We start from the raw sequence: 27,249 nt of genomic DNA, 5'->3' as shown, positions 1-27,249 counted from the left end.
GTCTCACAGTTATTTTAAAAATTATTCTAAACAGGTAGCGCACGACGATCCCTTTCTGACCAACAAGTGGTCAGAGAGAATCACATTGGGTCATCATTTAGCCACGAAACAAGGAAACAATGACTGCTATATTTAAGATCTTCTTCATAAATAATGCATCAAGTATTCCGAGAAAATACGTAACACAAACACATCCATTAATGAATCCTGGATTACAGCGTTGGGGTGGGGATGATTTTAACCCAACCATCTACAATTAGGGGCAATATTTTCCGAAGCTGGTTGCCTATTTCGCCATTGCACCAACTGTCGGGAAGGTACAAAGTGCCGAACAGTAATATTTTGGCGATTAATTAGTTAATCAATTAATTATATTTGCTTGTCTGTTAGCAACAATATGTAAAGTTATGGAGAGATTTTCTTAAATTTCCAGGATAGGTCAGAATGAACTAGTTTTTGGATGCGATTAATTAATAATTTAATTAAGAATTTCTGATAGGAAAACGGGAAGGGTGAGTACGGTTGTTTCATTCCTGTGCTAATTGCTTTCCTATTCTTATTTCACCAGTGTTCCTATTTTTAATAACATTTCACTGTTGTGCCAGTTTTTGTCAATTTAGAGTTTCCATTTACATTTTCAATTTAGTGTTGGTTTTGTTTAGATATATTATTGAATTCGGATTGGAAGGAATTTGTGTAGTTGTGAAAAAAAAAGAACATATTCTTTCCTAAAGGTAATATACAGTATGTTTTAAACTTACCCATCTCAGTATTGAAATTCTCCACCAATGTGTATTATAGAATTTATTGGTTTACCAAAAAATATTAGAGTAATTGATTAATTCGTAAAAATAAATCTGCTTTGTATGATAAGGATTAAAGAAAGACAAACTGAAATTAAAAAAGAAAAGTATGTGTGTGTGTGTGCGTGTGTGTGTGCGTGCGTGCGTGCTTGTGTGTGTGATGAAGGTGGGAATAATTTTTCCACATATCAATCGGCAACTCGATCCCACTTCGACTCCGCCTATCGCATGGTGAGAAGCAGAGTCACAATAGGCTTAACAAGAAATACATGAGTATGACGATGCACTGCATCCTGGTTTTTCCAAATTTAATTCAATCCACATTTCCGTTAAGACCTGATTTGACAAGCCGAAAATGACTCAGACTCATAGATCCGGGTTACAACAGTATATAAAAACTAAGGTCAATACGGCTTCACCAGTATAGGAGTTTCATGCACTGTTTTCAACGCATCAAAATGTGGAAGGCACTGTTTGTTTTAGCATTGTTATTTGTTGAGGCTTCATTAGGTAAGTTCCCAATCGATGCATTCTTTTGAAAAATCAATTTTATCGGTACGAAAACTATCTTTAAAATAGAGGGATCAAATTCCCTTTAGCCGAATCAAAGTCAGTTATCAATTTTGATGTCAAGTTGAAGGTCGGAAACTTGCACGTACATATAAGTCAGGAATCTAATTCTTATTTTAAAATGCTATCATAATGATATTCTCATACCATGAATGGGAATGGTAAAATTTAGTTTCAGATTTTTGCGAGCAATTTCGAAAAAAAGTCTTGAGATTTGAGAGATTTACCAAACTTTCCAAACAATCATTTCAGGTCTTACGGGGTTCCGCAGTGAACAAGCTGTTGCAGATGCATTTCAAAGAGGATTTTTATCAAAGTTTTTACCAACAACAAGCACATCGCGGTCTGGCTGTCTTGGGCTTGGCTGCAAGATCGGTAGTAAAGTAGGCAGGAATGGTGGCGCTGTACCCAAGATAGACCTAATATTTGTCCTCGACAGCAGCGGTAGTGTTCGACAAGAAAACTTCACCGTGGGCAAAGACATGATGAAGGTGAGTTTAATTTGCAGTTAGAATTGAAACATAACACGGAGGAAGTTAGGTGACTGCGAAATAAATTGCCACTTGATTTAGATAAGGTGCAATTAAAATCTTTACATTGGACTGGGATTGACTTGTTGCGTGCGGAAGCGGTTACAGGCGCCTTTCATCCGCATCCGGGTACGAACGGTGCATGATTAGCAAGTGTGGATACACGTAGGCTGTCCTTAATTATGCTGTTGAGAATAATTAATTTTCAATACCGACGTTTGTGTTCATAGTGTAATGCAATATATAACAGGATTCCACTTCCCCAACGACAAAATTTTGTCTAAAAAAAGGCTCGAGGCAGTAACGAACGAACAACAAAAAAGTCTATATATGTTTCTTTTCTTCTTCTCTAAGCTTTAAATTTCTTTCAAGTACAGCTTATTTTTTGTTTTATAATCATCATAATTATTTTTTATTCGATTTCCAGGAAATCGTAGACTTTGTGGACCAACAGGCACCAATCTCTAGCACAGGATCAAGAATTGCCTGTGTGAGCTTTTCTTCCCCTGCCCTTACCCGCACCCAGTTCACCTTCACGGCCAATAGCAATCCTGCAGCCGTCAAGACGGCAATCGACGGCATCAAATTTGACAACGGTATGTGTGCCATAAGTAAAGAAAGATCTTACCCCTTGGCAGAGGGGGGGGGGCAAATATTTCTCCATATCGCTGAGTGTTTTATTTCAGTCATTTTTCTCAGCCTGACGTCACCTGTTTCGCTGTTTTAGCAAAAATCGTTCTTTTTGCAAAGCAATGCTACCAACATTCTCAACTTGAACATCAAAACAGCTGCGCTCAGCACAGCTAATGCATTTCTCTTCCGAACACTTGTCCCAAATCCTAGCGTGCAGACTCGTTATTTATCCTGTTTTTCTTCTTATGTTTCAACAGGTCCAAGTACAGCAACGGGCGTGGGTCTTGAAAAAGCTAAAACGGTCTTGGATGCTGCTTCGGGTGCTGGACGCGTGCCTTTATTATGGATACTGACAGATGGCAATAAAAATAGCGGGAAAGATCCCGTCCCAGTGGCTAACGCGCTCAAGGTTAATAGTGGTAAGATTAATAGGTCAGATTGGCGCGTGGAAAGGAGAGTGATCGAGTTTATCAATTTTCATTATCCCCTGATAAAATTAATTCATTCTATTTTCGACAATTTTGCATATTTTGCATGGAGTGTTTTAATGAAATCTTAATGTATAAAATTAAAATAATATAAACGTTTATTTTATTATATTAGGTGTAGAGATATTTGCCAGTCCTATCGGCCCTAGGATAAATCTCGCGAGCATCGAGGCCTTGGTTTCGACTCCAATTCCCGACCACATATTCGAAGCCCAGTCCTTCGCTGCTGCTAGAAGAATTGCCAACAGGGCCTTCACTAGTTTTAGGAACGCACATGGGCTTCCCTCACCTACACAGGGACCACCGACATTACCACCAAATTTCTTTGCCAACTTATTGAGGAACAGGCTCAGAAAAATTGGAAAATAAGCGTAACAGTCCGAACGTAAATGGTCTAAATCCGGTTTTGTTATGAACTTGAGTGCATACTATGCATTTAACAACACGGAACTTAGTCATTTTCAAATTATGAAATATTCATATATGATCTTCTTCCAACAAGGTGAACTGTTGAAATAATTTTTATTCACCTCCGTATATATATTTAAGTATTGTCATATTGTTAACGTGCTTTGGAAATGTGGGCCATAAAGACGTGGCACACACATTGATTGTCCTACAGCTGAACCAAAGACTGAAGAATTCCACCTTGAGCATTAAAGAAACGTATTAAACATTCCCCTTACAGCTTAACTGACCACTGTTAGTTAAATACTTTCAGGACTGAATCTTATAGAAAAATATCTAATTTGAATGCAAATATAAAAACCCAAGACTTAGAAGATTTAGCTCTTCTTTCACACATAATTTGATTGTGAATTTGTTCTGTATTTTGTAAAATGTGTTCTTTCGTTGATATTTGTTGATGTTTTTATGTTAGAATGTAATGTCAATAAACTGCATTTTTGTCAATATGCACCAAAGACTTTGTAGTAGTCAAAAAAAAAAAAAAAAACACAGCTTTAGGGAAAATAGAATGTCAATGCATAACGTACTGCAACGTAGTACCTCTGACAAGGTTTTTATTTAATTTTGCGATAAACAGCTTTAACTATTCAGAACAGTTTACATAATTTCTGTAACATTTCTTACTGAATTTTTTTTCCATCGAGAAAAGATAATTTCATTTTGCAATTTTATTAGCAAACAAATTTATCAATCTCTTGGTTTATCGCTGCACCGTCGCCTTTCGCTCACAGTGTTTTCCGTATTTCTATAGATTTCTATGCTATGACACAGTAACACTTTCTTTCTATATCACTGCAGTTCATTTGAAGCGAAATCGCAAAAGTTTAAGAAGACAACCTAATCGTTCAGCTTGTACCTCTCACTGGCTTCCGATGCCAAATCTATACGATTTGAATCACTGTCTCGTTTGTATAACTTGCGTTTATCCGTTTTTATGTTATTTCATTTCCTTTCTTGCCACTCCATTTCTGTATTGGACGATTTCTTATCATTTGGTTGGGGGATTCGGTAGATATATAACGATCGCTTTTCGTGACCTCATTTCAAAGTTTTTATTATAAATATCTCAGGGTAAATTCTAATGAATATATTTCATGCTTGTAGTACTATCATTTCTTCTGGTTTTACATGTAGCTATCATAAATATTTAACGGTTAACTCTAATGAGCATATTTCATGCATGAATGGTGTACTTTCAGTTCTTTTGGTTTCAACAAAAAGTGTTACATCAAATCCAATATGTGCGTGAAAGCCAGCACAACGCTCTTTCTTAAAACTCACGATTATATGTATATTTTTGGCTTTATCTGCCAAGGTCATTTTGCAAGGTCCAATTTTGGCAAATCTCACCAGAAACCGATTGTGCATGCTCGTGACGAAAAATCTGTTTAAGTTTGGCAGCCTTTAAACCTAGTTTACGGATGTTTATTTCACCATATTATCATTACTGATGTATTTTTTTACGCACGCCTATGTGGAAGTGATCATAATATGAAATGAAATAAAATATATCAATTGGCTCATCAACTTTCTCTTCACTTACCGAATCATCCTTGTGCAGGGATATTACAAAGTATAAACATTTTAGTACTAAATGACAGTCCTTGTTATTTTTTTGTTTATTATACGAGGCATTAAATACGCACATGTACAATACGCATCTATATGTAACATGTTGTGATGTGAAAAATCTGTATACAGTATCGGTCTGTTTTTTAGTGTTCCCGAATCATAGGAAGCATGTACAGAGTGTTGCCAAATTTTGTTTCTCTTTACACAAGTGCTTCGGCAATTATTGGAAGTATTCCCTCGGCTACACGCGATGCAATCCATATATACGTGACCAGAAGAGTTGTACGACGAGAACTTACGTGTGCACTACTACACGCTCATCAGATCCTTTTTGGGTTTCTACAGTGCATCAGAGCAGGAGCGTAAAAAGCGAAAGCTTCCAGTCACAAAAATCACAACGTGCATAGAAGGGAAAAATCAGTCCCCGATTTCGCAAGGGATTAAATTCTCTTCCGTTATTGGCTTGGTAAATCGATAAACTGGATCAATACCCTTTGCAAGTCTCCCATTTTGCCTGCGATAATAAGGTTGAATGGAAACAGCCTTTTAACAGCATTTGCTTTACTTAAAATACCATCTTACGGCACGAATCATTTCACGTGATATGAATATTGACTCTTGTGGTGATTAAATATGTGTAAAAATATTAGCAAGACCAACACTCTCCTTGCATAGTGTACATGACTGAATATACGAAGAATACCATGCTTATCACTGCGATAGCCGAATGACTAATGCATTTTTATGAAGAGCACTGTCACATAAGCTTAAGCCTCCACGTTAATATTAAAAACACCATATGTTGTTATGAAATCTAATATTGCACAGCATATGTGTCAACATTACAGTAAAGAGATTTTCGTCTATCCAACGGTTAATATCGACATCATCGGAATCAGCTGAATTTTATCACTAACGCAGACGATGTTATAACTGATAATGGGCATTTGAGTGGTTTCCCCATCTTAGGTTGGTTCACGTATGAATAACTACATGAAGTCTGTACCTTACAATGCAAAGTCCAAAGATGAGAACAGTTCGTAATTAGCAATTGTTGCCATGGCTACATTACATTTTGTAAATTTCTTCATGTTGTTGCCTCTAGAAGGGCAGGAAAAAAAGCTGAGAAATCGATTATTTTGCATTCACATCAAATCGCTTTTATTTTGAATGTCAAATGTTTTACGTTTGTACAGATGAATCGTAAATTGACAGTGAAAGCAATTTTTGACATGTAGCCGGACGCAATTTCTGCAAATTATATTTTCTTTCAAATGGGCAATTCGAATGACAAATGAGATTTTTTCATTACGAACCATTTGGAAAGAATAATAAAACAATTTAAAGACTGGCACACGGCATATTTCTACCAAAATCATGGTAAATCCAGATATTAATTAGGAAATAAATTTGAAACATTTTTGTTTAGAGTTAACTTAACATGCAGCTCGTTAGTTTAAAGCAGCGTTGGCAGGAGGGAGGAAAAATAATGAGAAATCCTGCATACATTCAATAGACTTTAATTATCACCGAGTTCTCTTTAAAGGGCACTCACAAAAGCCGGGACTTGTAGTTCCTTAACACAATCATGGAAACAATATCTGGGTTCAAAACATCTACAGACAGAGATAACGCCAATACATACGTGTCTGCAGCCCATGCCACTCTAGAGTATTGGCGTCACCATGACGAACGCAACGAGCCCCTTTATTTCACTTTTAAACCAAATCTGAGAAGATTCAATGTAGGTGTATAGTTTATGACAAAGCTTTAACACTTAATAAAAAGTAGCCACAGCAGACTACTGAAAAATAATGTCTAACTTTCCTTCTTAAAGAGATTTCAACTGAGATGCATCACAGCTGCTTGGTACTGTAGCTGCAAGAGGCAGCTGCAACAGACTAACAAGCGAGCCCAGTTTCAAATCATCCTCTTCTGGCTACTATTTGAAGACGACTGGAAACTGACTAGGCTTCATCTCTCTCTCTCTCTCTCTCTGTGTGTGTGTGTGTGCATGTGTGTGTGTGTGTGTGTGTGTGCGTGTGTATGCATACCAAAACCCGTTAAGTCGAATTCACAAAAGCAATGACATTTCAGGGGGCAAGTAAATGTCAGACAAACAAGGCAATAATGCCTATTGAATCAAATGGCAGCCACATTACAGCCGACATTACCATAAAGTGAAATTCATATGCTGTTTAACAGAGTCATATCCACACTGAAAGATTGTGCCACTTCCACTGAAACAGCAAGATAACCATTATATAACCTACTCTGGCGAACTGAAATCCATACGGCATTAGATCGTATTAAACGTAATGTCTGCTCAGATGAACACGGCTATAGATCGAAAATCAAATGCGTTCCCTACATATCGCAAACTGAATACGAATAGACTTCAGATAATAGTATCTCGCTCATTAAATTCCAAGATAGTCAATCTGATTGTCTGCTGACAGAAGTCCGATTTCCGGTTTGGCGTGGTCTTTGTTTTAACTAGTTTCTCTATAATTGGAAACAATGCCTCATGTTAAAAAAAATAGCCAGATAATACTAAAGAAAATGTGGGTTGATGAACCATTTACAAATTAATATGCGATATACACATGTATACCCTGCTACTTTGACAGATCAATTGTACAACAGAAACGGACCTCTCGTGTATAGCATACGCAGGGAGAGGCAGACCAAAGTGGTAGCGGGTGCCTGTTCGCCTTATGAAATATATGGTGATATTTTTTACATATAAGAATGATAAGCCTCATTCAAGCTGTCCAATGACCTAGTTCATAAGCATAGGCAATGAATTTATAATGTCATATCAGGTGAAGAACGTTTATATCCTTTTGTCATTTCAGCACAAAATAAGCACTGCGGGGCATTCATTTTTTTATCCATTACCTAACAGCCGCTTATTTATTTCGATGTTTCCCTGGAGACGGATGAGCTTTCTAGTGAATAAAATTGTGTATTTATCTTCTGCAGTGTCATTTAGGGAACTAAGCCAATTTACTAGCTCGTTTCGAATTTTTGCCCCGTCTCCGAACTAGCGTCCTCCTCAGATGCCTCAGCTGGCAGGGACGCTAGCCAACTGCGACATTTTATTACAGAGTGCCTCCTGCGCACTAACGCCGGCACACTTTCGCTCGGAATGTCCTCAATATCTCCGGCCGTTGGTGCCCCGGCGCTATTCTGGTTATCTGCTTCTACTTCTTGCATATTTGATGCTGAGAGTTGTTCGTTATCTTGATTATCTAAGCACGGGATGTCTATGGAGCTAACGCCAAGACGGCCTATGCCGCTGTACAAACACTCTACACTGGCGGCGTCTATATCCGTGAGACAAGATGGAGCCAAGAGACTGGAACTAGACTGTTGGTGGGCGAAGGGTCTGTCAGTTTTGCTTAATACTGGGGATGAGGCGCGACTGCACGAAAAAGGACTACACTGGTCCAAATAAGACCCCGACCTAGGCATACTTAAATCCAAACTTAGACACAGTTCCATGTCTCGTTTCCCATGTCCTTGTGCCATGTTTACTGGGTTCGTGGAAGCGGTAGAATACGCAATATTTAGGCTTGGGGTACTACACACCCCTTGTCGGGTTCCTAGTCGATACACCTCGTGGCCCGATTCCTGTCTCTCCCAGAACAATTCCTGTAAATCCCCTATACTTTTCGAGGCCTGTTTTCTGAGTCCCTGTCTTTGTGTAGACCAGTGTCTCCTGTCGTTGCAAGGCGCCTCCTCTGTATCCATGTTTTCTACAGTACTGAGGTTGTTGTTAATACAATCAGCACTTCCTTCTAAGACGCTTCTCTGGCTACTGTCTATTGCGGTGGTCATAGCTACACTGGATTAAAAGACCCTATGCTTATAAATAAGATCCACAAATAGCACTTGAATCTACACACAATCAAACGATGAGCCTTCGTAGACAGCGAGAGCTATGAGAATGGTGAACATATGCTAGCAAACGAATAATATATTATCGATATTCCACCTGGGCGGATTCCACAAGCAGATAATTACAGCTTTTAGGGCTTCAATTACTGTTGTGCAAACAACATTATTTATTCAAGCTCGTAACTCTCTAAGGACGTCTAGAAAATTCAAGCGTCTAAAAAAATTTGGTGGTATGAATATCATTTAGATCGATATTCTTTTCCTGTTTAGATTTGTTAATCGAACATTCAATATGGAGCTCATTATTCAGCGATTCATTTACTCTAAATGTGTCCGCACATCGAATAATTGGACTAGTTGGTGGCCTGCATAAGAATGTGTTGGTATAGGTAGGAAGACATGGGTTCATGTATATAATGATGTTATAAATATTCCATAGTTCGTCCGGCATACAGTGTATCAGCCACGAGTTCGACGCCGTTATCATCGAGAGTGATGCATTCTTATCTGCATAATGTTGGGTATCTGTTACAATTAAAAACACGCCATCTTCCTGTCATTTGTGACAATGCTCCAGAGGCGGATTTCTATTCATAGTCTGGGCACTGCCAGAAATTTCTTTGTGTGCTTTTAAATGTATTGACGTTCTAGGAAAGATTTGTATTTTATTGATTTTACTATTAAAATGTGCATATCTTATATGGCAGAAGCTCATTTACTCGTGAAAGTCATTGGAATGGAAAATTAAAAAATCAGGATGATTTAAATATCGACCTACTTTTCTGAAAGGTGGCATTTGGAAGTTAGTGAATGATTTTAGCAATTTGACGACCTCTAACACGGGTCAAGTGCCTAAATAGTTTCGTTAAAAGTAAACACAGACCTTGTTGGTTTTTGTGGTCAATTTTGGATCCTGCATAGGCAGCGATAAGCCAGAGTCACTTTTTTTCAAAGCCAAAATTGTTATATATGGTCTCACTCGCTGTAGACGTGAACATGTCATATAAGTAATATAAAGTTTCCAGAAAAGGCCTAAATACAAATTTATTTGTATCATTGATTAATTCTAATAAATTCAAGACATGATACGTACATGATTAATGTCATGAAAGATGCATGTTTATTCGTTTACATGTAAGTTGGCACATGAATTAACGTGAGCAACTTCCACTAGTAAGTCACGTTCCCAGTCAGGTTAGGACGCCCCATCTTGGTCCGACCCAACTAAGTAGGTGGCTTACGATTTGTTCACCATAAGAAGCGAAACTAATCCCACTTGTATCCCGCCCACTGCCATTGTAGACACTTATAAGTCTCTACTTGTGAGGTTGACTATATAGGGTGAACTTATCTTAATTTAAGTGTCTGCTGTGTTGAGGTAATTAAGGTGGACTAAAGGTTGACAGACTGGTTATATGATCATGGACATACCTAAAATGAGGGTTTTCGTGCATCTAGTTCTTCAATTATGTATCTACCATTTTGGTGATAAAAATAAATGTAAATTAATCCCATCGAATAAATAACGTATTGACGTTTATATTGCCCATTGCTTAGCACGAACGAAGTGTGAATTTTCGTACTCATTAAACCAGTAGTTAATTACGCACTCTGATTAGAATTGCTCTACTACGCAACGTTGGCTGAAATCTATAATTGCGAGAATGAGCTACTGCATTTATTCAAAATCGCTTTCGAGTCATTTGCTAGCAAAAAAGAAAAAAGGGGAAAGCTGAAATAATCAGACATCATGACCATACAATGTTGATAATAAACTGGCAGATTTTTAGTTAAAGAAAATCCCTGTTATCAAATATTAATATGTGGACCGGCTTTATACGCGGATGCAATATTTTGTGAGTCACATATAAGTCATTATCTGGTTATTTTAACATCAATCAACGCACATCCCATCATTTCCCTTGTTTTCATTGATTGAGATTACATTTGTATCTCTCTGTCAATTGCGTTATATTTCAGATCAGTGTTCGGCTCTATACGTAGGTTTATGTGAAGTCGGGTTGCGGTTTACACATTAAAGAGACTCACATTTGCCAGAATCGTATCACAATTCAGAAGAGGAAAGAAAGGCCTATAGCAAACGCGCGTGTTTAGAGAATTAAGTCCCCTATTTCAAACCACTAGACAGAGTTAAAATAGAGATCTTAATTCGGAATATTGATTGTTGATGTGCTACCCATGCACGAGGCGCTCCTTTTGTGACTTATCTGATGAGTTCGATGTACCATATTTACCACTGCTTCCAGTCCCTGGTGCAAAAAATGAAATCCAGTTTAACGGATCCCCCGACCTTATTTTTTTCACCGTTAATGGCTTTGCACTGACATTGCCAATGGCAAATATATGAAGACGACCCATATGAGAGTGACTTTTCCGTCGGTGAGGTATCTTTGGAGTTTAGAATTGTGCGTATTGCTTACAATAACGTGTAGCGCAAATTAACGGCGGAGGCATTTACTTCCTCTGCAAGATTGCTATTCAACGTCAGCACACATGGATTTTTGCAAATTTCTATACACTAGATTATACCCGCAGTATGCAATATCATCTTCTTCAAAGTCACGCCTAAAGCATTTAGAAACACGAAGTATTATCTAACATGATATATGATCATGCGGCCCATTGCTGATTAATTATCTCCTGAGAATATAAAATAAGACAAGGAGTGCATTTGTTGGTGAAATAAAGACAATGCCATTTATCAAACTATGTAACTGCTTCTGGAACGATTTGTTAGGAAGAAGGCATATTCTGATACATGTAGAAGGAAAAATAGATCAAACTTGGATCTTCTGACACCTGCTCCGCACCCAAATCTTTCCATGCATTGGCTGAGTTGACCTGGTGGTTTTACGCCTTGCACTCGACGTACCCGCTAATATAAATTCATATTAGGGACTCTAAAATTCACTACTATAAAATTACACTGCCAATGAACATTTTTATTAAAGACTACTACACGTAGCACGTCATGTGGTCAGAAAGTAAAATGAACGTACAGTGCATATCGAGCTTCCTTCCCATCAACTTTTTGCGTGGTAGGGGATGTTGCTATCACGAAATCAAACACGTTTTGTATTCTACTGGGGAAGTCTGAAGGGCTTCGACATTCTTTTGAAAGTGGTTAAAGTGTTTAAACAGAGAGCGAACTCAACTGTAACTTAAATGGGTCGATCTTTTAGATCCTGCTCGTTTTTCTTGTAATACGTGGAGCGTGGGATACAGTGTACGATTTTCTGTGATAAGATAGGTCTGTGTTTTTAGATACGGTTCTTAGTAAAGTGGGGGTAGGATTATGAAAGGAAAAACAATGATTTGCAAACAAGCGCGGTGGTTTTTAACTGACAGAATTGTTTCGCGGTTTGTCCTGGATCAATAGAATGCCGCCTACTTTCTATCTAACACTCAAGTATCGTTTAGCAAGTACAGGTTAATAAGACATGACAGTGGTATTTTGCAGTGGCACACCTTCACCCCTTAACAATCTCTTCACATGCAAACAGACGGGTGCGACCACAATTTTCCAATTTTATTTTATCTTAATTAAAACATTGCATACTTACACTGTCATGACTGAGGTTATTTGAGGGCGTGGAGTCCGGTGCATGACAATTAATTTTGATTTTATCGAGTGCCCTTTCTACTTCCCAATATGTTTATTTGTCAGAATTCGAAATTAGTTTTTGGATTATTATTTCAATATTTTTCTTATTAGCTGGGACAGATTTCGGACATCTTTTCTTTTCTCCAATCGCAAAACTATCATATTTCAGTCACAAATAAAGAAATGAATAAATCAATGAATATATGGATGCGTTAATTAATAAATTGATTTAATAAAATACCGCAAAATTTAACACACTACGTGAGTACATATACATGTACATGTATATTCATTACAACAGATCACATACGTATTTAGAGAAGGAAAAAAAGAGGTAAAACTAATAACGACGACAACCAATAACAACATTGGTAATATAGCTATGAAGTCTTTCTGATATCCACTCCCTGTTGAGTGTGAGGTGTCAAGTTTCACAATCACTTCTTGCTGGTGATGTTCAATAAACAAATGAGAGGAACGAAGATCTTCAGTACAAAAATGCACTAAAACTTGCGTTGGGATGTAGGCTACAGTGGCTGTCATTGATGTACATGTCCTATATGCGCCTTGGATAACCTCTACAAGACTGGTCCAAGTGCAAATGTACATACATACGTGTGTTAAGCATATTTTTAACCAATGAAGTCGCCTTCTATCATGCATGAAGTAGTAATGCTTATCCTATGAAGTGGTGATATACTATGAGGTATCTTAACATACGCGGTAGTGGGTAGGTGTTTACAAATAAAGACGTACAATTGATCTTCTCCTATGTTTGCTAGGAAAAAAAGATCCCAAAAGGAACGACCTGCTGCAATGCTTCCGTCTTGTTATATTTTTAAACACCAATATGAGTTTGGGCGTAATCCATGTGGGGCAATTCCAACAACTAAATTACAGTAAGTGTTTAACAGCTGATGCTGTTAGATACAATCTTTGTATAATGCGTGTAACGAGTGTTGATTGCACGGGTTTCATTGTTTTTGGTGTACCAGTTTTACTAACGCAATGCGGCGTTTCCTCCCCTAACGACGGACCTCTGGGCAAAAGTTTCACTAGCACATTAATGCCCTCGCAAGCACACATTTTTTTATGTGTGTTACTTTTGTGTCGTTTTTCATGATGTTCTATGTACGCATTGTTTCTTGTTAAAGAAAAAATAACAATTGACTGCCATACTATAGTATTACATTACACAAAATATGTTCAGTTTATTCATATCAGCAAAGCGGATCTACTAGTACTTCATATAACAGAATATTGGTCCATCTAAAAACATTTTTGGTAATCTTTAACCACAAGATATTTCAATTTCATTTTATATAGAATTCCATTCCACAATAGCTGCCCACAGTAGATAGGCTATCGACCATCACTACCATGGGCGTTACCATATCAAAACGAAATTTTCGCGATAAGCGATCCCAAAAAGTAAAAATTTTTGCGATAAACACCTTTGAAGTAATTCGACAGCTTCGTTATCAAGTACAAAATATTGCACATTATTGCCGAGTGAATCATATTATCGAACTCTCATGATCTACACTGCTCCCTTCATTATTTTATTGCCATATCTAGGGTTCGTTTGGGTTTGAATCTACGTAATAAGTTGAAATTAAAAATATTGATTTTACCTCCAGGTATGGTGTTGAAATATAATGTGTGATTTAGACCCCTAATAACCTAGAAAACATTCCAGCCAAATCTGATACATTGTTCATGATTTTATAGAATGATGTGAGAGGAGCTTGTTGTTATTTGGGTTTTCTTTTCTATATTTTCGGGCAAGGATTATGGCCATATTAGACTGCCGGCCACGCAAAGTGGCTATTATTCAACCAGATTCAAAGCTTGTGTTTACAGCCAACTACTGTAACCTCTTTATTTACAGAGTCTAAGTATAAAATTTGTCTGTTTCGTCCATTATTTTCACTCTTTTGTATGGGAAAGTCGTCTCACACGAGATTCATTCGCCTGATCGGTCGCACAGTGGATTGTGTTGCGTACCGGCCATTTGTAAATATTCCAACAAAGAAAGAATAACAAAATCCGACGGAACAATATTATGGATTTGACGATAAGGATATAATAGTTACTAGCGGAGAATTGTTTACGCACTGGCTGAGATGTAACATATTCTGTGAGTAGTTCATACAGGAAATTAGACAGGAGAGGGAGGAAAAGGACCTTAAATTGAACAGTAATCAATGTTTTTTCATCTTTAAAAACTGCATTTAGAATGTAGGAACTACAGGAAAGTTTGGAAGAACAGGTCCGCACAGGAGCAAGCGGGATGTCGGTCCTACCACATATTCCGAATGTTACAAGGGTAAGTATTAGTAACAGTGGAACTTGAACAAATTTGTTATCTATATGGCAGAAAAACAGTCGTGTTTATTTATTAACATACAATAACGAGACTCTTTTTATCTTGGGTATTCGAATAAGCTCCTTCTGTCGCTCAATGTACCGGTAGTATAAGTATACACCCGCAATTTCGATGTGTAAATTTGGTACACAGCAAAACTTATTCCAATTTTATTCCAGGCCCACACCTTTACCTACCCCGAGAGGGCGGGCTCGCCGAGGAAGACCCCAGTTCCTCGGCAATCTGCACGCTCCCGGTTCGTCCGTACCCCCGTCAGCTCTTTGCCCAGCCGAGCCACTAGCAGCTCGGGGCCAAGGCAACCAGTGACTAACAAATTTCTCAGACCTATAGAACTGTATAAGCCTCCCGGGGGGAAAAGAAGACTGCCGCCAAGGTTTGCTGCTTTCGACTGTATTCCTTCGGAAATTAAAGAAACCAACTACGACATCGACCTCGATAATGACGAAGAATATGATACAGATTTAGAAGAAGAGGGTTGGTGTTAAGAAACTTTGTTTGTGTTTATTTTATTTCAATAGATACCGAACTGTTTTTAGAATTTTCAATATGCTGTACATCTGCATTAAATTACTATACACTAAAATATATCAGTCAAATTTCTAATAATCTCTTCTCTTGTTTTTTCGATTACAACATTTCATTTCGTTTTATCCATAATTGTTTTGTCGAGTTTTAAAAGTATACATCTGGTATATCTACTACCATAATCATTGTCTCACTAGTGCACATTTTTCTCGTTGGTGCCCTTATCTTTTCTCGCATTTATAGGTTAACAATTTGAAACTCCATGTTTTAATTCACTTTTATTCAAAATTTTCCATTTGCCACATCATTAAAAGCACTGGCATCAGGGTTGAGTTTTCGTACACGTTTATTTTTCTTGATTTTTCCCCCAGACAATTCCAAAGAAGAGCAGCACGATACTAGCGGAGAAAGCTTGTACATAAGAGTATGTGAACAGCTTGGTGTGCCCCCTATCTCCTACTACATCCGTCATATGGACGAGCCAGAATTTAAAATGCTATACCGCAGCATGGGACCCGAAAGCGCTCGAGCACTCTCTATTCCCATGCAGGTGAGTGCAAACGTCAAGAAAGTGAGCAGTTGTATTGTTAATAAAATTAGAAAAGACAACTGAAAAGAAAGTAAGCTTCGAAAGCCATTATTCAACTATGTCAGGGGGTAACAATTAAAAAGAAAAGTTTGTTTATTTAAGATATTCTGGAAGAATTTGATAATCTGTTCACCCCATCTCTCCCTCGAGATTGATTTTGATTAAAGCATAGACAAATTATTCATAGTTTGTATATGACTAAAGGGATCGTCATTTTTCTCAATTATGATTGTTCAATTTCAGTTTACGGTAATAACTCAATCCTGTCAATAGAGAAAATTGCCTGTCTTATTATCTTATTATTAAAAATCATATTTGTATGCAGCGTTTGTGGAGATTTGACTGTATAGCATAGTGCTTTACATAGGATAGCTGGTTTTCCAAAAAATACAGTATCTGAAAAATTCATAACTTACCTCCTTGAAAAGATCGAGTCATTTCCGTATATTCATTACGTAAGGGGGTTTTTGGAGGGGATTGTTCTGATACCTTATCAAATTTCGCCACGTTTCTTGAGAAATTTAAATATTATCATGTGTTTGCTTTGTTGAAAGTGTAAACTGAAATCTCTTTCTCTCTCTCTCTCTCTCTCTCTCTCTCTCGTGTAGTGTCTCAATAACTTTACATTTTTTTGTCTTCTTTTAAAGAAAAATCTTAAAATGACAAACATAGACCTCAGTTGGAACTGGATTGAATCAACAGGAGCTAAAGCCTTTGCCAAAACACTGCAAGAAAATTATTTCATCACTGATATGGTAAGCCATAACTGTAGTTTGAATTGCAAAAAAAGCTTGAGGCTACGTTACCTAGTTATATGACAAATCATTTAATAATTGATGCTATACGTTGTAGACTTAAAAAGAGATACATGTAGGGTGACACCAAACCCAAGAAAAATTCAGTGATTTTGAGCAATATCAAATGTATAAAGGTGAAAATATCATTTGGTCAGTATCTCATATCTTCTACTGTAACATCCCAGTTTACAATAATAATAATATAATTTTCCTTTTTTATTCTTTTAATTCAGAACCTCTCCAATAATAAACTAGGAAGCGCTGGTGTGAGGCTTCTTTACGAAGCCGTCAGAGACAGCATCTTTCTACGAAGCGTTAATCTGTCTGGGAATGAGATTTGCAGCAAGGATACGAAATACTTGGCTGATATCCTTTTAGTAAGAAAACTCTAAGCTAGAACCCCTATCCCCCCCCTCTCTCTCTCTCTCTCTCAAATTATATATATATATATATATATATATATATATATCACACACACACACACACACACACACACACACCAGTGGCGGATCCAGGATTATTTGAAGGGGGTGGCGTGGTGTTCACCGGGTCCCGAAAATTTCTGGTATTTTAGAGGGCGAACGGTGCCATTTGGTACGGTTTAGAACTATGATTCAGCTAGTCAAAATTCTTATTTCAACAGGAGACCATTGGTGTGATTTTTACATAAATTGAGGGTGGGGGGGGGGTGGTCAGGATCCCCTTGGCACCCTCCCTTAATCCGCCACTGCACGCACACACACACACACACACACACACACACACACACACTAGACCAAATAGATGTACTAGCACTCAATTGCATATGAAATTAACAGAGGTTTTCTCTGTGCACTAGTATTTATGAACTTTAGCATAAATGTAAACGTCACCGCACGCGGGACGGTTTGTGTGGAACACAATCCCCTGAAGCATTTTCTTCGGGGTAGACGTTATCTTTTCCCTAAAATCATATTTTCATTTCAGACTAACACAGTGCTGATGGACTTGAATCTGAGCCATAACCAAATAGATGACGCAGGTTGTCTGACACTTGCCCCTGCAATAGGTAGGCCTGTGTGTGTTTTAAAAAGGGCGCAGACTTTCAGACTATCGATTTTAGCTTACGAACGGAGATAGGTATTTGTCCTTGTTCACTGATGTGAAAGACGCATCTCTTAACTTCCAGACAAATTATCCGCGTCAGGGCCTAGGAGTGCAAACGCTCTGGAAACATGATGTAACACTTCTCAGCGAAATGAAAAACGACGGGCTTGAAACGTAGAAAGAGTTATCTTGCACTGCGCATAAAGGCCTATTGAGCTGTAAAATGGAATATACTGAATAAGGTGGCACTTTCTTTGGAAACTGGAACCAGTTTCTATATCCTTGATGTCGGTACTTTTACCTCCATTTTAGACCCCAATTCTACAACAAAAAAAAAAATGCCCGCTTTTCTCGGTACGATAAAATAAGTTATCTTGCTACATGTATTTCATTTTTTTTTCAACCTAAATATAAAATGTGGTAATTGTGCATCATGTACTTGTAGAACCATGTTTCGTGGACTTGTAGAACCATTTTTCATGGACAGCAGAGTAATTTTTTTCTCCTTGTACGACGAGGGGGGTATATCTGATCGGGTCGGGAGAGGAGGGCAGTATAACAATTAAATATGTCAAAATAGAACAGTTCGCACAGGTTGCAGCGCCATCCTCAAGTTGGCTACTGATTTGGTGAAATTAGAGAAACTGTTTCATTCATATCATGGATCGAAAACATAATCAAAATGTAACTGCAGAGCATGAACGACAAGCGTTAAAATGAATACCGGAACCTAATGCAACTCTATAAAATGGAAATATATCCCCGACACTTAAGTTTGTTCTAAATTATTGCTGTAAAGACATAAAAAGTGTTCAAAATCTCTCTTCATCCATTAATGAAAGCCTCGTTGTTGTAACGACATAAAGAAGTATTAATTACTTTTCAGCCATGAATGATAGCCTCGTTTCTTTAGACCTGAGCTGGAACCATATCAGAATGAACGGAGGCGTGGCGTTATCTCGTGCAATTACCGTGAGTGATTCGTCATCCATTTTGCGTCTTTAGCACTCACACACACACACACACACACACACATACGCACGCACTCACACATGTACAAACACACACACACACACACACACACACTTGTAACATTCAGGTATTTTGCAGATGAATCCATTGGGGCATCCTAGGATGTGCTGATTCCCAACTGTTCAAATATTATCAATTAGAGGTTAAGAGGCTCTCAGTTTCCCTCTCTGGAATTATCGAAAAAAAATTGTAGTTAAGAATAAAAAAACATAAGTGCATATTGTCACTTTACGTTTAAAGCACGGATGAATTAATGCCTAACTTATTTATTTCAAACTCTCTTAGTTAAAAGAATTATATTGAATGAAATCAAATAAAACAAAGCCAAATTAGATACAGAAAAAGAAATGACCAAAAATCAAATAATCAGTTTAACATCATTTCCAGGATAACATTAGTATTCAGTTCTTGAACCTTGCGATGAATGGCTTGGCATCTAGCGGGTCCATTGCCCTGGCCAAAGCCTTGACCGAGAATGATACCATCGAGGAGCTGGACATCAGTTGTAATAGAATCACCACCCCCGGGGCACTAGAGTTCGCCAAACTTGGTCTCAAGAAAAATAAGGGACTTTGTGTTTTGAAGGTTAGTTGTGTATTATCATATCATATTTCAAATATGCAATAATGGTTTTCCAGTTTTGAGGTCAGTCTTCCTTTTTTTCATGAAAAAATGAACTAATATTATTAAGTTTCATGATATTGCAAATCCATTATCAGAACACGCCTTCACTCGACTTCCCCAAAATAAACATTGGTGTACATGGACGCTTGAATGATTAGGCGCCGGCGTAGTTGTATTCTTTTAACACATAGATATTATAAAGTACTCTATATTCCCCTTATTCGTGATATTAAGACCGTCTGAAAGTTCATATATCTGACAAAAAATATTTTAGTTAAGTATATATTTATAGATTTTTATTTTTATTAAGTTTCAGATAAAATGTGCCGGTCCTGCACAAAACTTATAAAATCCAGTGCCCCACAATGGCATAAATCCCATTGTTTGCTCAAACGAACTAAAGCAAATTTGTATTGTTGGGCAATTATCAAGAGAAAGAAGTGATCGCAACTTGATTTCGTTAGCGTTATTAAGTTACGTTCCCCAGACATTTGAAATGTGATTGAGCATAATGTACATTACAGACGAGTAATTTGTATAAAGAGGTTTGAAGCCGATGTGTTTGAAACAATTTCAAACAATTTGCATACATACTGGCCGAATGATGCGCATTTAAAGTTTTCTTCACGGCGCTCTCGGGGATACAAAATCAATTTTTGCATCATGAAATATAATACTTTGAACACCAGTGAAACGGTGACTGTAATCACTCGCTTTCCCTTCCAGATGGGGCAAAACCCAATCACGAACCAAGGAGCTATAGGGTTACTGAAAGCCATCCTAGATAACAAGGAAATCCCATTAAGAAGTTTCGATCTGAAGGTCAGTGGAAATGCCCTGTTCTGTTGCTATTGGTTTTGAGCGGCACGAAATGGGGTCTGGGATAATAATGATAATGATCGCTCAACACCCTGAAGATGGCTAACGAGAGAAAATGTACTGTCAATTTATTTATGAAGGGCATTTAGCCTGCACCCACACGCCTTTAAGTTTCTAATAATCGTTTGAAAGCCATTTTAAAGCCCCGTGGTAAATTAATCTATAATTATGATATAATGCATTGCATCACCGAATAGCGAAACGTATGTAGCGTAGAGCGATGGAAGACCTTAACTGTATTTGGAGTTACAACTGCAACATAACGTGTGCATATATTCAATCATGTCACGATCAATCAATAAAACAAGCAGTCTGCATTCCGATTTCTTAATCAAAATTTCAAAATTTATATAAGCGCGCATTTATTCTCATTCCATTGACAGCATCTTGTAGGCCCTTTTTTTCTGAGCTGACATTTTCCGGTTAGGGATAAGTGTTCCTTTATATTATTATTATTAGAAGAAGCCTATAGCCACATGTGCGCTTTTTATCTGATACACATTTGGCTGTTTGAAACTGTTCAAGCTGGTAACATCTTCTGACAGATGAATCAAATGTTATTGTCGTTTACGGATTGATTATCTTCATGTTGTAAATATTGACTCGATAATAAGTTCAAAGAGAACGCAATTTCTTGATTGCGTGTCGTGCCATGAAATCGCCGTACACACGGAAACCGCATTGTACCAGTCAATAGAAATATCATAAATATATTAATAGTTTTTTTTTTTTTTTTTTTTTTTTAGGGGGGGGGGGTCTTGCTGCTCTTTTATCAGTTCCAAGAATTTTGCAATTTCGGACACATTTTCATGTCACGATACATTACAGATATTCTTTATCTCCAGAGATATGGGTTTAGTCTTGTAAAAAAAGGCACAACAACTGGCCACGGAAACATTCAGAGCGATTTTGACCCTATTTGTTGGCAACCACGGCGCAAATAATTGCTTTGATTTCTTCAGGGACACATTGGTAATTTTGATCGCATATTTGCGTGGTTTGCCAATGAGTTTATGCAATAACCACTTGTACTGTATCCGTAATGCACAAGTATCTTTTTATGCAGAGAATTTTGTATCCAGTCCATGTTCCAATATAATAAGAAAGGTGCTGGTAACTCATCCTTTCTTATTCCCTGTTTCAGGATTTCTCTTGTTTTTTTAACTGTAGTATTCCCCAGTGTTGAAAATAAAATCAAAATAAGAGACAGACACATAGTGTATTTTAATGATTTATAGGAATTAATAATTTTGGAATGTTAAGATGTAATATTTTCATGAAAAATGTGCGAGACATACACCCGTGAAAGTAACCCTACCTAATAGGCCTATATACAATATACATATAGCAAACAGACTTGTTTTGAATTTCTCCTTCTTTGCAAAGATGTCCTTGTGTCAGACTTTTGCCCACTTCTCTTTAGATTGAACTGATTTTTCTTTTCTTTTTCCATTCTAGGACCTTGTAGTTGAGAGAGAGTTCATGGACGTTGTACATGAAATTAAAAAAGAACGACGCATCTTCACGGTGAGAGTTGGTCACGTGACGCAGGGGAAACTCTTAGAGGGGGGAGAGGAACAGTTAGCAGACGACAACCCTTTAGAAGTGTTGCTTATCTTCATGACAGAAAAGAACCTCCGTCTTGTCGACTTATTCAAAGCGTTTGACAAAGACCAAAGTCTGAGTTTGACGCGTGATGAGTTTATACAGGGATTATCGGTAAGTGTCATTACATTTACCTATAGTACTCATGCAACTATGTTCATTTTGTATAAGGAAATGTCCAATTTGGACACTGAATTTGTAACAATTTTAGTTTTGCCTTTAACTTCTTTGTTTCAGACGCAAAGATATTTGGGAAGTAATTTTGGAAGTACTAAGCTTCAATACTTATTGCGAAATTTGTTTTTCAAAACGATGCATTTTGAAGCTATGAAATGTAACCTACATTCACACGTATAAGGATGAAATTTCATGTAAATTGAAGATGGAATACAATAAAAGGAAATTACTGAAAATGTGTATATGTGAGTTTCAAGGAAAGTACGCGAAAGAAAAGTTAAATCACTTTTGCTAAACGTGTTGTGAATCACCTTTAAGGATTGTTTTAAGCTATTGTTTGTAAATAGAGCCCTCATATAGATTGTTTACTTATATTTCACTTACATTTTTGCACATTATGATTCAGTTCATTAAATAAGATAACTTTTTCACATTCAAAGACTGCTTTCCGTATTATTTCAGTCCGTGAACACCCCTCTCAGCGTGGACCAAATGGACACCCTCATCGACATGCTGGACAAAGATGGAGACGGAGAGGTGGACATAGTGTAAGTGTGTGGGATACATGTATATGGACATTTTATAGGATACTTAATTCACGTAGTAAATGTGGATATTTGCCTTAGGTTATATAGGGGTGAAAGTTTCGAAATCTTGAATAATGGGCTGTACATCAATACTATGTTATGGCGTATAGCTGGATTAATTGACCATTATCTCATACATACTGAACTTAATTCTCATCTGTTTTTTTTTTTTTTTTTTTTTTTTTTTCAATGTTTCAGAGAAATACTGAGTGTGAACAAGGACTACAAAGACTTGAAAATGAAAGCCAAGAAAAAAGTCGCGAAAGAACGCGACGAGCGTAAACGCAAGCGTCAGCAAAAAGAAGCAATGAAAAACATCGTCCGCTTCATGGAGGAAGGTGACATCAAAGAGACCGCTGAGGCCGCCAGCCAGACGGACGACCTTGAAGTTAATATAGAAAAAGACAAGTCACCAAGCCCGGGTCTTTTCAAATTGCCAAAGATAACCTTAATTACGGGGAAGAAAAGATGGGATAATCTTAAAGATAAGCTGAAGGGAGGCGGCCTGGGTAAACTTGCCAAAGCTGCCGCTAAAAGCGAGTGATAAAGACACATTCAGCTTAAGCTTATCACGTTATAGATCACGGATGTAGTTATGGCTTGCCTGATAACGTGCAAATCAGGCTACTAAAAGAGTGGAAGAAAATACTCCCATCAGCATATATTTGACTTCAGCCAATGAGATAAAAGTTAATGGCACGCAGCCCGGCATGCAACGGAAAGATTCCATCAGCTCTCCACTGTTACCGTTTTAAAAACAATGCATCAGACACATATAAATTCCAGGGACTATATGCCAAAGAGAATTTTCCACACACCCTAATTCCAAAAGAATTTGGCACACTGATGCAACACCCAAGATGCCGCAACCGTCTTCCCCAGCTTTGCCAGTAGGATGCACGCGTTTTTTCAATCAGGTGACTGGACAGTGTCAATGACCTTGTGACATTTGGATAGACAGTCAATTAGTGCCTATAAATAGGTGTTAGATTCTTCTTGCGGCTAAATTGTTCACGAACACTAACGTCACCAGGCGCATGTTTTTTTTTTTTTTTTGGTTTTTTTTATACCCGTTTCTTTTTTTAATCACGGTGCAAAACTGAAGTGTGTTCACGTGCCAAGCATTTGATAATGTATCCCCAATACTATGAATTCATATGAATTGCTTTGAGCCATCCTCAAGCTAGCTTAGTATAGCGCAGACTCAGCTTAGACTCAGCTTCAGATATAGTTAAATTGTGGTAGGTCTAATAACCATTCTGAACTAAAGCTTTCAGTGTTGGTACATTTATTGCAATATGATTATCATTATTGTAATAACTCTTTCATTGATACTCCTTCATTGTATTAGCGCATTTAGATGATGTAACCATATCATACATGGTATATTCATGCAATACTATTACCATTTCACATTAAAACATTTTTATTACACCCGTTTTCCATAAATCATTTTTAGCTTACAGGTTAAATTTGTGTTTTTATGTCAAAATAAAGCCGATGAGCGTCACACGACTTGTTTAGATTAAAACATGGTTCGTAAGTTGTAAAATAACACTACCGAAACAGTGCAGAGTCTCACAGAGGCAAAAAAAAAAAAAAAATGACAGAAAAATAAGCAAAAATAAAAAAGCATGTAATCGGTTTTTAAAGAGATATTGTATCCGTCAATAATTCATCTACTCCTTTACTTTTATATAAGGTGACGGAATGTGCATATAGTCCCCAAGGGGTTATATTAACGAAATGTCTATTGCGTGTCAAGCAGAATAATCATAACGCAATCGGCCTCTGCACGTATGTATACTAAAATATTACGAGTACATACATATAAGTCTACATGTAAGTCGTCAATGCATGCAGTTCATGATATCTAATCACCGGCATATGGGAAAGAAAGGGCTGATGTTGTAGATGAAATCGTTCTTTGCGCCATGCCAGGTAGTTTGTATTATTTGCCAACATTTGACAAGTTTAAGTTTCGTATTTTGGTGTATTGTACCAATGATTCTGCGATCATTCGGAACAAAACTTTGGGGGGGGGGGAGGGGTGCCAATGTTCTTTCTGTTTTTTTTTCCGTTAGTGAATGCAGTGATGCAATGACGAAGGCCGGTACTGGAAAACTGTCTCGGGACTCGGGAACTTATCTGGTTACAAAAGCTTTTTTTTCTACAGCGCCTAGGTTAATTGCCCGAGACACCTGGGACGCCTTCTGCTTGGAAGTATTGCTTTTTTTGTATCGTCGGTTTTGTGTTATATTTAAATACTTCATTCAGTATCCTGTGAAAGCTCCAGCGAAATCTGTTATGTAATTATAATTTGATTTTACACGGGTATAATTGTTTACCATAGCTATTTTAACTCTGCCTAATTTGGTTTTCAATGATCAGTGCTTGGCTTCAGATAACGGCACTTCGCGTTATAAGTTGAAATTCTTGGAAAATGGCAACATTCGTAGTCGCGTATGGCACGTGTAGAGTCACTAAATGACGAAGTGGAACTCAAGTCATAACGGTGATGACGATGGTATTATCTTCGATCCGAAGATTCACGGAAGGCATCAATTTGGGTCTTGTCTACGTCAGCATGTCATTTGGTGGCTGTAGAGACCTAATTTTGATTAACAACCTCTCCAAGACGTTTTGACCCTTTAACTTGAGCCAGTACCATCATTTACCTCTTAATAACATCAAAAATAGTCGTATCTGTTGGGAAAACTGGAGATGATTTTTTTTACCAATTTTTATAGTTAAAAGGGGATCTCTTATATACAAGAGGATTTGACTAAATCTTGCGAATGAAGCTACATGAAGCTTTCTTACTGTAATAGCCAGTATAGGTAATGTTTGTTACTACAATTCATAACACGCGTAAGTAAAGAAGAGCATGTCAAAGAGAAGGGATATGTAAGGTGTAAAAAGTAGTAGTCTGTTGATGTTTTCACATATTGACTACAGTATGGTACCGTACATTTCAACAACTCGCCACATGCTATAACTATCTAGGCACTTTTTTGATAAAAGTCGGGGATCTGTTATCCCGTCCGTCCTTATGTCCGTGCGCCTGTGCGGTAGTGATCTCTTCCTACAACGCATAGTGTGCCTTTGGGTAGGGCTGTCCGTGTGGGCGAATGTATCTAATTTTCTACATGGTTACTTCAGGTACGTGTATCTTCATTCTAGATCATTACAGTGCAGAAGTTAAAACTTTCGAGATTGATAAGCCAGGTATGTGGAAGGGCCAGTCCCAATTTATATGCGCATGGGGGTTGGGCTGTCCCTTCGGGGGGGGGGGGGGGGGGGGGGGAGTCGTTAAATACATTTAACACATTGTCGTCGATATTTTTATGCTGAAATTATGAAGATTATTTGTAACAATTTTACATGTTGGTCCGGACATTGTCATAGATATCAAAGGAATGGGGTCCCTGAGGATGAGCTACTCTTCACTCAGTGTGGGGGTGTGCGAGAATACGCGACTGATTCCCATTGACACCGCCTAGTTTTATTTGCTTCCATTTTTAAACAATCACGGCCGCTGTGGTCAACCCAGCACTTTGACATGGTGATTTTAATCAATGTTGAATATTTCTTCGGAGATTCCATTTAATACTCTATAAATATTGAAGATTCACGGGATACTCAAATGAGAAGTTGAACTTTATATGGGATCACTCCATTGATTTGAACCATATATATATATTCAATAAGCTTATCGAATTGACCATTTCTACTGCCCATTTATCCTCCAAGATCAATGATAACTTTATCAGGCCTTATCAAAAAACGACAGATACTCCCCTTGATAATAAAAGAAATAAATTGAAGGGAATGTTTATAGCAAAACCAAATTCGAGATTATTTTCCCTAGTGTTTCAGACATGCCTGTTACCTGAAGTTCATATGCGGTAGACCTTCTATAACATTTTGGTTTTCTGGACAAATATAAATGAATTTGAAATAACTCACTCTCTACTGTATTTAGGGTTTAAATTACTAGAAAAATATTCCACCCTACTGACTTTGGACTTTTCCGTGTAGATTACGTCACTAAGTCTTTATTTTGTCAAATTACACTAAAATTATTTTAACGACAAAGTTTCCCACATTTTTAATTCAGGCGAATATTTGTTCAGCATGAAATTTATATCATAAATCGTCCTTTTTCCTTGAAATTTCACGATTTTGTCACAATTTCAACAGCTTTTCGGATACAATTTTGGAACCTTATTCGTCTCTGTGTTATGGTTGAAAAACACAAACCACATAAGTATTAGCTGATATTAACTTTATAAACTATATGCTGTGCTCCTACAAGTACATTGATGCAAATAGAAAAAAGTCCCATTCACATCTAAAATGCCAAA

At 37.5% G+C, this 27,249-nt stretch overlaps 2 protein-coding genes across 3 annotated transcripts; both read left to right on the top strand.

The window, feature by feature from the left end:
• The first annotated feature begins 1,126 nt into the window (after positions 1–1,126).
• On the top strand, positions 1,127–3,932 carry LOC106157886 (matrilin-3). Of its 2 annotated transcripts, none has more exons than XM_087004341.1 (5): positions 1,127–1,313; positions 1,626–1,864; positions 2,331–2,499; positions 2,794–2,952; positions 3,140–3,932. In XM_087004341.1, exons 1-5 carry the CDS (start codon positions 1,238–1,240, stop codon positions 3,391–3,393), a joined length of 897 nt encoding a protein of 298 aa, XP_086860467.1. In that variant the 5' UTR covers positions 1,127–1,237; the 3' UTR covers positions 3,394–3,932. The 2 variants fall into 2 exon arrangements, with proteins under 2 accessions (XP_086860467.1, XP_013389133.2); XM_013533679.3 differs by having other exon boundaries at positions 2,794–2,955.
• Positions 3,933–14,640: 10,708 nt separating this feature from the next.
• Positions 14,641–24,392, top strand: LOC106153772 (uncharacterized). Its single transcript, XM_087005658.1, has 12 exons — positions 14,641–14,921; positions 15,140–15,455; positions 15,878–16,056; positions 16,743–16,850; positions 17,126–17,269; positions 17,859–17,940; positions 18,865–18,950; positions 19,398–19,595; positions 20,361–20,456; positions 21,972–22,232; positions 22,758–22,843; positions 23,081–24,392. The coding sequence occupies exons 1-12, from the start codon at positions 14,886–14,888 to the stop codon at positions 23,424–23,426; spliced, it is 1,938 nt and encodes a 645-aa protein (XP_086861784.1). The 5' UTR covers positions 14,641–14,885; the 3' UTR covers positions 23,427–24,392.
• The last annotated feature ends 2,857 nt before the right edge of the window (positions 24,393–27,249 follow it).

Source organism: Lingula anatina, chromosome 2 (genome assembly GCF_051362555.1).
Source record: "Lingula anatina isolate TDL-2025a chromosome 2, LinAna3.0, whole genome shotgun sequence".
In the NCBI taxonomy this organism is placed as follows: domain Eukaryota; kingdom Metazoa; phylum Brachiopoda; class Lingulata; order Lingulida; family Lingulidae; genus Lingula; species Lingula anatina.
Note: the sequence above shows the minus strand (reverse complement) of the source record. Positions and strands in the feature narration are given on the sequence as shown.

Coding starts and splice junctions, on each gene's coding strand:
- LOC106153772 (XM_087005658.1), top strand. CDS start 14,886: ATGTCGGTCCTACCACATATTCCGAATGTTACAAGG. Junction 19,596..20,360: donor AGGGACTTTGTGTTTTGAAG/GTTAGTTGTGTA, acceptor TTTCCCTTCCAG/ATGGGGCAAAACCCAATCAC. Junction 22,233..22,757: donor AGTTTATACAGGGATTATCG/GTAAGTGTCATT, acceptor GTATTATTTCAG/TCCGTGAACACCCCTCTCAG.
- LOC106157886 (XM_013533679.3), top strand. CDS start 1,238: ATGCACTGTTTTCAACGCATCAAAATGTGGAAGGCACTGTTTGTTTTA. Junction 1,865..2,330: donor TGGGCAAAGACATGATGAAG/GTGAGTTTAATT, acceptor TTCGATTTCCAG/GAAATCGTAGACTTTGTGGA. Junction 2,500..2,793: donor CGGCATCAAATTTGACAACG/GTATGTGTGCCA, acceptor ATGTTTCAACAG/GTCCAAGTACAGCAACGGGC.